Source organism: Halyomorpha halys, unplaced genomic scaffold (assembly GCF_000696795.3).
Source record: "Halyomorpha halys isolate HHAL.00 unplaced genomic scaffold, Hhal_1.1 Scaffold1371.1, whole genome shotgun sequence".
Taxonomy (NCBI): Eukaryota; Metazoa; Arthropoda; class Insecta; order Hemiptera; family Pentatomidae; genus Halyomorpha; species Halyomorpha halys.
The window spans coordinates 184,352-196,676 of NW_027116272.1; the positions used below are offsets into that span (position 1 = coordinate 184,352).

Sequence of the window (12,325 nt, forward strand, 5' to 3'; positions counted from 1 at the left end):
TGTGTGTGTGGGTATGTATAACTTAAGTATCAGTGAAAGCAAAATGTTAAAAAAGACAAGAAGGAATAAGATCTGACTCACTTCAGCTTCTGTAAAATACTTGCTTTTTTGGGTTCAGTACATCTCTTTATGTATATTGTAACAGCTGACTCAGACCGTAACTCCCCACCACCAGTTTATAAACAATTCTCATAAACTAATATTATACAATATAATAACATAGAAAAGTAAAGCAATAATGAAAAACATATATGTATATATAGTTGACCGTAAAGATTTAAATATAAGAAGTTGGTCAGGGTTGCGGTCAAAAAAAGAAGAACAAATAGTTTTAAACTATTTTAATGTCTGATGTTTCGCCTCACTTTGCATGGCTTCATTAGGGCTGTTCAAAGCGAATGGCTCTGATGAAAAACTATTTACAACAAAAAAAAAAAAATTCCTATATACATATCATTGTAAAAACTTACAAGCTTCCTTAAATAAGTACTAAATACATAATTTAAACCTAAGAAGAAAGTTTTAAAAAAATTTATACAGCAAATGAACAAGTTAGAATGAAAAATAAAATATTTACAAAAATCAAAAACATAAAATGAAAAAGAAAATATTTATAGAAATAAATAACAATCTTAAAACAATAAATAGAATAAATAAATAAATTTTCTGTAATCTAATCTAGTATGAGAACACTTCAGTTTTTATATTGTCTTTGCCAGAAGTTTTAATTTTTCAATATGGACAGTTTTCCTCTTTTAGGGTTCTCTGATACTTTCTACTGTTACAATATTCTATTCCCTTATAATTATCACCCTGAATGGACCCTCGTATCACTGTATCTCCTTACCCCTGATAGACCCCAACTTTCTGTATATGATCGTCCCGATTTTGATCACTCCCATCCTGTCTGTAACCTTTAAATTCTCCCATGCCATCCTCCTGATTTTTTTCTTTTTCATTTTACCATGTGCCTTCTCCCATAACTTTCTTCGTGCAACTTGGTTGTTGTATATCTTCTCCCCATTCACTGCCATGCCCTTATAGTCCCACAGATGTCCTCGAAGCCCAAAGAGGATCTCAAATGGTGAAAATCCGGTAACGGTGTGTACTGAATGATTATATGCTACTATAGCCTAAGGCATTGCTACATCGGGTTCCAATCCTTTATCAATTTGATATAAGCGAAGATGGTCACTCAATGGGCCATGAAGCCGCTCTATGCCCCTCTACTCTTGAGGTGTCCTGGTGTGTTGAGGTGCCATGTCACATCAAGGTCCTTGATTTCAGTTCGAATCCTGGCATTGTCGAATTCTCTGCCTCCATCCGATGCGATGCACTCCAGAACACCTTAGAATTGGAACCACAATCAGAGAGCTGTCAATATTGCTTCCGAGGACTTGTCCTGCACCATTGCTGCCTTGCTGAAAATATCAATTATTGTTATCCATTTATATCCTCTCCATGTAAAAGTATCGATCTGCAGATCGTTGAGTGGTGCATCTGGGGTATATGTTTCTTCTTGTCTCCCTTTTGGTGGATTTATGTCACATATGCTTAGACAAACTTTGCAATTTCCTACAACTTCTATAATTGTCTTCTTCATCCCTCACCAAAAGTACCTTCTCTTTAATGCTTGCAGTGTCTCCGAGATTCCACGGTGATTTCTTTTGCCCTGATGATATGCTACAGTCACCTCTCTCTGGCGTTCGTCCTCCCGAAGGATTTCCACCATCAGCTTGCATTGGGCGAATGTCCTATCCATTCCTATGTGTTCATCACGCCATAGCCGCTTCATCTTCTCCCAAATGGTTTTATTCCCAACATACAGGTGACTCTTTTCTCCAGGCTTTAAAGCATTATTCAACATTCTACAGATCTGATCATTCTTCACGCCTGGTTGTGACCAAATCATCATGATATTGCTCCTCCCATATTTGCTGCACTCAACCTTGAGCAATCCAGTGGTCCTTGTTTTCCATACTATTTGCTGCCCCTTTTCGTTCATTACATCCTCCAGTTCCTCCATATCTACTGGTCTTCCTTCCTCCAAGCTCTCGTTAGACGAAAATTTCTCCCTATCCTCTTCCTCCGCCATATTCTGTTCTTCTTCCTCTCCCGGTGTCTACTCCCGCAGGAATTGCCTAGATGGTTCTTTAGCCTCTTCTTCTACTGCATATTCAGTAACTGCTCGAGACAACCAATCGGCTACCACATTTTCTTTTCCGGGTTTATATATTATTTCCATGTTATATTGTGCTAGGAGATCTTTCCAACACATAATCCTAGCCGAAGACTCCTTCAACTTCTCCACCCATTGCAGAGGCCTGTGGACAGTGTGTACCCTAAACCTTCTGCCAAACACATAAGGTCTAAAGTGGTCAACAGCCCATACTATTTCCAAGAGCTCTCATTTCAGCGCACTGTATCTTGTTTCCGTTTCTGTCAGGCGCCTATTAGCGTACGCCACAGGGCAATCTCCTTCTTCACCCTCCTGAGGCAACACCGCTCCCAGCACGTGCAAATTGCCGAGTGAAGTCCGGGAATGCAAGTACTGGCTCCTGCTGCAACTTCTCCATGCATCACCAGATATTATCTTCCACCAGCAGGGTCATGATCACCTTTCTGCCTTTCTTGAGTAAGTTGTTGAGTGGAACAAGGTATTCCACCATTTCTGGTACAAATCTCCTGTAATAATTCAAAGTTCCCATCAATCTCCGAACTCCTTTCAACCCCTAGACAACGCCATTTTCTGAATAGCTGAAACTTTATCCAGGCCTGGTTTAACTCCATCCCTAGAAATTGTGTGACCCAAAAATTTGATTTGTTCCTGCCCCAGCAACTTTTCCCCCAACAATTTGGGCCCCAAATGTCTTATTCTCTGGAACACACTCTTCAAGTGTCGCACGTGTTCAACCTCGTTCTTATTGAACACAAGGAGGTCATCCATGTAAACGGACAGACGGATTCATCAATTCCTCACAGAAACTCGTCCATCAGGCGCTGAAAGATTATGGGGGGCGTTTTTGAGGCCAAATGGCATCCTTATAAACTCATAGTGACTCCTTTCAAAAGGGAATGCTGTCTTATGTTGATCCTTAGGGTGGATCAAGTTTAGATGGTGGGTGGATCTAGGTTAGACCTCCGCGTGGTGCCCCCTGGGGAGTCCGATGGGACAGGCATTGTTGTCTAATGTCAATTAGACAGGCATGATGGGCCCTTTAAACACCCAAGCTAGGCATAGGGAGCTCGAGCTGAGGCTGAATGGCAGAGGGTGTATAAAAATATACTGTCTTTTATCAACCCACTTGGGGCACCTGGCGCACCCCATTGTATCTAATGCCCGCTGCAGGGAGAGGGGGTAGTACCTGCAGTGCCTTTAAGAACCCCCATACTCGTGGGAACAAAAATGAATGACAATTTGTTTTACATTTATCCCTTTCAAGATGAGGACTCGTCCTCCTCAGATATTTCGAACCTGGCAGGGCCAGAAGTGAAACTGCCAGGGAATGTTTTGAGCTGACTTTCCATGATCGTAGAAGAGATGAGCGATGAGGAACCTCAGCAGGAGGAAGGGGGAAGTGGAAGCACTCCCCCAGACCCCAGTCTAGAAAAAGGGATGGCAGAGGATCGAGTGCAACGAGGAGAAGGTGGTGTGCGATCAACAGAGCCACAGCAGGACTACAGGAGACTGAGAGTGTTTTGAGGCCAGCAACTTTGGTTGATAGAGAACAGAGCTCTACAGGACCTGGTTCTGCTCCGGAGAGTGAGCCAAGGAGCGTGGATCTGCCACAGGATACCGGGAGACCTACCGGCTGATAGGGACTGGAACTCAGAGGGACCCGGACCACCCAGAAGGGCTAGAAGGAGGCTTAGGGTCAGTTCTCAGGATAACGAAGGGGCACCTCCACCTATAGTGTTAGGGACCGGAACCCTTTAGGACCTGGAACGACCAGGAGAGCTGATACGAGGTGAGGGGGGCGGTCCCAGGACACTGATGAATGACGGGCCCATCAACCTCTGTTGATAAGGACCGGGACCCTCCATTGAGAAGAGGATAAGGACCTCCCCAGGAACTTCTGAGCCTACAGCAAAGAGGCCTAGGGGAGGTGGACCAACATACTCCAACGCTGCAGGATGCAGCAGGTTTGCCATCATTCCTGACGGCTATCCTTCCGTCCAGCTCACTCGTGAGCAGAGTGATGAGGTGCAGGCATGCCTGATCAGAATCATGGACAAACAGGCACAAGGAGGTGCACACCTCAAGATTAGAAATTTTTGTATATCATCTCGGGGGGTGCATCATGATTTGCGACAACCAAGCTGGTAGGGACTGGCAGTCGATTGTCGTCAGAGATGTCACCATCAGCGACAATATCACGTTGATGAGCTCCATAGGACCACCAGGGTGGGAATTTTCTTCCCTGGTGAGCGAGTTAAGGCATACATTTTCCTTCGAAGAATTGGCTACCAAAACTCTAGAATGTCCGATGTTGGAAGATGGATGATGGTCGGCATCATCAAGGAAGAGGACTAAAGAAGAGGATGAGGCTGCTGCAAGTGAACCTGCATCACTGTATTGCTGCTTGCAATGTTCTACAGCAGTATGTTAAGGGTAAGGACATTGATATTATTTTAATTTAAGAACCTTACTTATTTAAATGTAGGATCAGCGGACTGGGCATGCGGCGGTATAGCATTATTTCCAACCTCAAGATGCTGCCTCTTTAGCACTTATGTTCCAGGGACTTGGCAGCAGCGAAGTTGGCCCTCAAAGAGGGAACCCATAGGGAGGTGAGACTTACTTCTCGTTATCCTTCCCTATGAAGAGGCCATTCCAACAGCGGCCTTAAGGAAGATGGTGGATGGGCTGACTGGAAAGGATGAAGTAGTGGTTTCCATGAATGCCAACGCCCATCATTGGCTCTGGGGAGCATAAACACCAACCAGAGAGGTGAGTCTTTTTTAGAGTATCTTTTAGGGCATGACTTAGAGGTCCTCAAAAGCAAGGCTACCTTTGTCAATAGGGTGAGAGTGGAAGTCATAGATATAACTATAGCAACTCGTCGAGTAGGTCCAATGATTAAGAACTGGCACGTCTCGGATGAAGAGTCATGCTCAGATCATCGGTACACATCAGGTATGACTTAACAACATGTGACATGACCGAGTCGGTGTACAGGAATCCAAGGTTGACAAATTGAGATTCCTACTGTACCCAACTCCAGGAAGAGTTATATACCCAAACCAGGGAAAGCTTCTTATGACAACCCCAAGGCGTATAGACCTATCTGTCTGACATCCTTCTAAATGAAGACACTTGAGAAGGTTCTGGACAGACATATTATATACAGAAACTACGCTGGTAGAGAGACCATTACACAGCACTCAATTTGCCTATCAATCAGGGAAATCCTGTGAGGATGCTTTACACCATTTAGTACCCAGGTGTCTTCACTGAATTTGATTGTACTCCTTACAGAACCATGGCAAGAGCCATGGAAATGATAGGGGTGAGACAGCTTTCTTTCAACTGGATCAACGCGATGTTGGAAGGAAGATTGCTCAAGTCAGAACTAGGACACACTAAGATGTGGATGAAGCCCGCTGGTGGCTATCCGCAGGGTGGAGTGCTATCTCCTCTCCTATGGTGTACAGTGGTGGATACCTTACTTATTAGATCCAATAAGGCAGGTTTTTACACGCAGGGATATGCTGATGATATCGCTATGCTGATAGGAGGCAAATTCCCAGAAACTATCTCAGGACTGCTTCAAACATCGGTAGACCTTATGAATAGATGGTGCCAGGAATATGGTCTGAGCATCAATTCTCAAAAGGTCAGTCTTTGTGTCTTCACTAACAGACGGAACATTGTAATCAGGTCGCCATACCTTAACGGTGAACGATTGGGATTCTGTAGTGAAGTCAAACATCTTGGTGTTACTCTTGATAGTAAATTGAAGTGGCGACTCCATGTTGAAAGGACCAATATGAAGGCACTGAGGTGTCTCTGGGCATGTAAAGGAGCCGTAAGCAAATCCTGTGGCCTTAAACCAAAAGTTATATATTATTTGTATTGTACATGGCAACAATAAGACCCATTGTCCTACATGCTGCTATTGTATGGTGGCACAGGGCTACGACCAAGAAATCCCAAGCTTGGCTCGGGAAACTTCAGAGACTGGCATGCTTCATGATAGCGGGTGCCATAAGCACTACTCCTTCTGCAGCAATGGAGGTTGTTCTGAACATTAAACCTCTACTTATAGAGATTGAAGCTCAAGCCCTTAGCTCTGCATATAGTTTTATGAAACTAGGAACGAACTACCATTCCCTAACTTATGAGGGACATGGCAGACTGTTCAGGAGGATCAATGAAGACAGGATCCTGGCTATGTATTCTGATCATTAGGAGAAGAAATACAAGAACACTTACTATAGTGTAAGGATTGAAGGGTCTACCCCACACAAGCCGTATAATGGGATAAACTGCTACACAGGCGGATTCTTAATGGAACAAAGATCTGGAGCAGGAATATGGAGGCTGGACAAGCCTAATCAAGGCACATCCATCTCGTTAGGAAAACACACCACAGTATTCCAGGCTGAGGTGTTTGCAATAAGTGTCTGTGCTCAGAATTTAATAAAAGAGGGCACGAGGGGAAGGCTAATTACGATTTACACGGACAGTCAGGCAGCCATTTATGCACTGGATAATTTTGTAACCCACTCTAAATTGGTGGAGGAGTGTAAGGCTAACCTGAACTCTCTCTCCTTGGCCAACAAGGTGCGGGTGGAATGGGTACCTGGACATAAAGGCATTAAAAGAAATGAGCGAGCGGACTACCTAGCCAGGAAGGATATGAGTCCGCTCCTTTTACACTTGACCCCATATGTGGGATTAGTCTCAGCCATGCGAAGAGGCACATCAAAAAGATTGCTGAGAGCAAGACTGGGTTACTCTGCAGAAATACCAGAGGAATGGAACAATAAAAAATGTTCCTCAAGGGATCCTGCCCGAAAAGAAGTCTTCTTAATATGGATAGGAATATCTGCTTCTAAGCTGGAAAAAAAAGTAGCCATTAATTTAGTGTTAATTAATTGTGTTCTGATTGTCTGGCAAACCCACCTCGAGATAAGATTCAATAATGTTACAAAATTTTAAATAAAATTCTAATATCTGTTTAATATTAAATCTTTTCATCTGATACGAAGACATAGTCATCACAAAGCAGTGATCTTCTTGCTTCAACAGTTCGTTGCCAGATGCGACAAAGGAATCTGTCGAAGGATTGATGGTTCCACCATGCAGGCTGTGATTTAACCTTTTCCCCTACAGCACTAAGGATGACTTCAATCTAGATAGCCTGATGGTCACTATGAATATTGTGATGACTGATGTGTCAGTAGTTGTGATGATGTACAAGATTTGTGCTTGCCTAGTTCAGATCTACTATTGAGGTTTTTCCATTTCTTCAGTTTGTACAACTGGAATGGGCTCGAAAGTCTTCATAACACATGGTTAGATTCCTGATATATAACTTTTAGCTATTACTTAATTTGGCTTATATTTTCATACATCAAATAGAATAAAAAATCTGATGATTGTGTGTGCCATGGAAGGCAGTATAAAAGACTTAAGGTAATATCAAGTATATAAAATACTTAAAATAAATAAATGAATGGCAAATACCTTGGAAAACAAAATTTTCTTGTAAAATTGACATCACTGCACAAGGAATATGATTACTTACTTCAAGTATAACAATTTTTCCAAATCTAAAATGATAAAAAATAATTGTAGCATTGTTAATCAAAACAAAGATTACTGAATCATTATTAAATAAAATTAATCATAAAAATATTTTTAAAATACTAATTGTAACCACTAGCTACTAATACTACAGTAATATGAGTATGAAGTACACAATTTAGCTTACCTCACAGCTAATTCCAACATTGTTAAAAAGTTAGTGCTGTGGCAAGAGATTGTAGTGATATCCAGGTTCTTAAAATGGTTCAATAACCAAGTTACTGCAGTTGATAAAGGGTCCAAGAGTAATGGAAATGTTAATGACTAAAATATAAAACTAATTATAAGAATTGTCAATGAGACTGTATAAACAACAGTGCAATCTACAATAATAAACAAATCCTGATCTAAGTTTAAAAACTGTATTCGAAATTTGAAATATTGTCTTATGACAGATTGTTTTAATATTTTCGCATAGGTTCAGATAATAAGTATATTTTTCATCATTTTCCTAACATATTTTCCCAATCCATTTTTATAATCAACACCATAAAATAATAATTAAAAAAAAAATATTATTATATATATCCTGTCGTTAATAACATAACACATGACTGGGTCAATATTTTCTGATTAAAAAAAAGCTCATAAAAATATTTAGGAAGTAGTAAAATGTATTGAAAATTAACATTTTTACAAACATATTTTTTAATATGATCAACAAATATAAATATTATTCAACCATCAGTAACTAACCACCAGATTTCTTTACTTATTTTTTTATTAAAATGTGTATAAATACTAGAAAGGCAAATTAACCATAAAATAAAACAGCTGGTGTTATAGTTTTACTAGTTAATCATAAATTTAGTTATATTTATTTAAAGGGAATAAATAATTTTCTGATCAGAATCTATAGCTCCCCTTACATATAATGTGATTATTCCATTTTGAAAAGAAAATTCGTCTCTTGGAAGGCCTTCATGATTCCATATTAATAATTCACGATCGGAGCTCAAGAAACTCCATATTGAAAACTCTTGTTGATTGTGTAATACCTCTCTCCACTGTTTCAAAGTATCACTATAACAATACATGAATATTACTACTGAAATAATTATAAAAAATATATTAATACATTTTTTTAAATTACCTTCTCACTTTTTCTGTTTCACTAGGTAAATATGTGATAAAAGAAGCTGCTAAAATACAAGATTTCCACAGGTCAGTCAAAGTACTTGAGATCACATTATCCTGAAAAAAAAATAATAATAATAATCCTGAAAACATTTTAAATATTTTTCATTCTTAAAGATATTCTGAAATCACAAGTTTTAATTGTTTCACTTTTTAATATAATATTATTAACCAGATTAAACAGAGTGTCTAAAAAGTGTATGTTCTTTAAAAGTCATATAAAATTTAAAAAAACAAATATTCCAAGGGAAATGATTTATCTATTAACAATGTGGGAATCATGAAAAATAATTATTATTCTATGTTATATTATACAAATACAAAATACTGGCATGGTCAAATGCACTCTCCCATGGAGATTTTCAATAGCTTATCAATCCCTATTTATATTGTGTTTATTTATTAATTATAATTGAAAATTGTTATTAAAATCTGTCTACAGTCCAAAGTACATTCCAAACATGAAAATGATTTATTTCAACATTTACCATTTAAAATATCGATAACTCCAATTACACTTTTTTCTGTCAATATACATTCACCTAAATATTTTTTCTACATGAATTTAAAATGGAACACCTACCAACTAAATGAAGCATGTTTTTATCCTCCTCACTATTACACATAGCAAATGTATACTTAATGTCAATGTTAATATACTTAATGTTAATCAAGGTTTAGTGGGTCCCTATCTGTTTCTAAATATAATACATAGTTAGGATTTTTCTTTGGCAGGTGAAACAGCTTCTGTATAAACAAATTGTGAAAGCAATCTAGTTGCTGGAAATTACAGTTTCCCAGAATTGGTGACCATAGAACATAATAGATCCGTGACCAATCGAAATATCCAACAATTTTTCATTATTCAAACAAACTTGATACTGAAAACATTATTCAAGATACAATTTATACCAAACTTGGATGCCTGATTTTTTCCTTAAAATGTTCATGTAAGGATAAGTTATCAGTAATCACAATTCCTAAATATTTGTACTTCATCGTTACCTCTATCTCCTCTCTCTTATACAACTATTTATGTTTTATTTTAGGCCTTCTACTTTTGGTTTGACTATAAAACCATAATTTTAGATTTAGTTACATTTAGCAATAATTTCCATTTATCTAACACATTACCTTGTAATGATAGCCTCACACATTCCAATTATAATTCCATTAAGCTTTTTTTATTTTAAATTCATGATCAGGATTTGTTTTTGTAACTTCTTTTAATTTTCTTTCCTTGTTAGGATTTAATCTTTTTTTAAGCTAACAGGTCAAGCACAATGGGTACATCAGAAGCGCATGGAAATAGCTTCAAGTCTGCTCCACCAGTCCTGGCAACTGCTTTAGCAAACCATCCCACACATTGAAACATTAAATATCTACAACTCCTTATATGTTTCTGTACTACTCCATTAGATGATTTTTTGTTTTATCTCATACTCACTTATACTTAGTTAAAAAATAAAAATGTCTTTAAACGGGTAATTATGAAGAAATATTAATATAATATCAATGAAGTCTAAAAAATTATATCAAATTCTAAGTTTATTTTTTACAAAACTCAATTATTTTTATAAATTTCTAAAAACAAAATTTCTATATGTTTTCATACAAGGCTTTAGATTGTGATGGAAAGAGTTAAAAATATTTTTGTATTTCTCAATGGAATTAAGATTATAAGAAAAAAATATTTGTTTACCACAGAGTACCTCATGCGTGTATCTTTGTATCAGTAAAAAAAAATATTTTTTTAAATATCAATTAATAGGAAAATAACAACAAATGCTAAGAATAAAACTGGAAGGCCATAGTTTTTGACTGCTATTTTCACTCTTTTTCAGGCACTTAAGGAAATAAATTGTTTTAAAAAATACAATTAGTATTTATGGGGTTTTTGGTTACTTTTTTTCTTGACCATTTTCTCAGTCCTGGGGGACTGTTAGTAACTTTTTTTCCTCATAATTTTTATTAGACTCTAAGAATTATTGATTTTTGTTTTCCTCTGATTCTGTTTAAAGTACCCATCAATGCTATTAACATGCAAGTAGAACTTCTTTTTTCATTGTACAGGAATAATCACATCACTGTACCTACAGTCAACAATGTCTCTATAATTATAAAAGTGAATTAAGAAATAACAGTAAGTCCGCAAAAATCTGAATAGTAGAGGTTTGAATTACGTATGAGAAGTAGAAATAATAGATATAAATGAAAGTCAGTTAAAAAATACCTCCATTGTCCAAATTGTGAATTCATCATCTAATTTTTTCACTAGACTTTCAGCAGCAGTAATTCTATTCTGAACTTCTGAAAGGTGAACTTCAATTTCTGCTCCTTCTTTTGTAGTAATTCTCAAATGCTCTTGTAATTGTTGCACAGTTTCATCAACGTTTTGAAGACCGGCCTTAAGTTCATCAATACTTAAGTTGGCTTTCTCAATATTCCTAAAAATATAAGAAATGTTTTATTCACTAGGAAAGTTCAAACAGAAGTAAAGACAAACTTCTACATTTAAAAATTAATAGGTAATCTGAGGTCATGAAATTGTCTTTGATCCCTTGATAAAATAATGCATAATTACTATTTTCATAAAAGAACTATATTAACTGCTTAATCGAGTAAAATTTGATTAGTTAGTTTTAAAAAGAAACACATTTTTAACAGCAGAAGTTTTCTAATGCACAGTAAATAGAAAAATTTTAAAAATCAAGAATTATATTTTTAAAAAAAATGTAAAATGAACTACTTACATCATCAACTGATTTTGTTCTTCAGTAAGAGGTTGAATTTTTTCTAAAACAGCAGAATATTTCACATTTGCAATTACCCATGCTGCTAAGGGAGCAGCAGCTAAAGATGCTCTTGATGCATTCTTAGGAAGAAAGGAATCCTTATGAGACAACAATAAGTTTTCTACAGCTGCTCTGTCTTCTTTATTTATTTGACTAGCATCAAACAATCTGTAAAAACAAAACAATCATGAAATATACCATTTTTTGGTTTACAATCCAAGCTTTGAAGAAAATGAAAAATAATTATTTTCCAAGAACTTATTTATTATATATATAAGAAGATGGTCAGGGTTGCGGTCAAAGGAGAAACAAACAGTTTACAACTATTTATTTTCTGACGTTTCGCCCCACTTTGCAGGGCTTCATCAGGGCTAAAAAGATACAAAATGATACAATGAAAAGAATAAAAATACAAAGATAAGATACAATGATAAGAATAAAAATAAGTAACAATGGCAAGAGTAAAATTTTTTTATAAAACTACGTAAAATATAAAGTTAAAAAAGTACAGGAGATGTACATAAAACAAAAATAATACGATATAAACAATACAAAAAATACAATGTTTATACAATAAAAA

The 12,325-nt window shown here is 36.9% G+C and overlaps 1 protein-coding gene across 1 annotated transcript in view; it reads right to left on the reverse strand.

Annotated features, from left to right (window-relative positions):
- Positions 1-11,913, reverse strand: part of LOC106689477 (cytoplasmic dynein 2 heavy chain 1) — a gene marked incomplete at its 5' end in the record, with an annotated part of 31,600 nt that extends 19,687 nt beyond the window's left edge. Inside the window, 6 exons of the mRNA XM_067053080.1 lie at positions 7,694-7,779; positions 7,941-8,077; positions 8,683-8,836; positions 8,907-9,007; positions 11,184-11,397; positions 11,704-11,913. Of these exons, the coding sequence (XP_066909181.1) occupies positions 7,694-7,779; positions 7,941-8,077; positions 8,683-8,836; positions 8,907-9,007; positions 11,184-11,397; positions 11,704-11,913 (902 nt within the window). The remainder of the gene's footprint in view (positions 1-7,693; positions 7,780-7,940; positions 8,078-8,682; positions 8,837-8,906; positions 9,008-11,183; positions 11,398-11,703) is intronic.
- Positions 11,914-12,325: the final 412 nt, after the last annotated feature.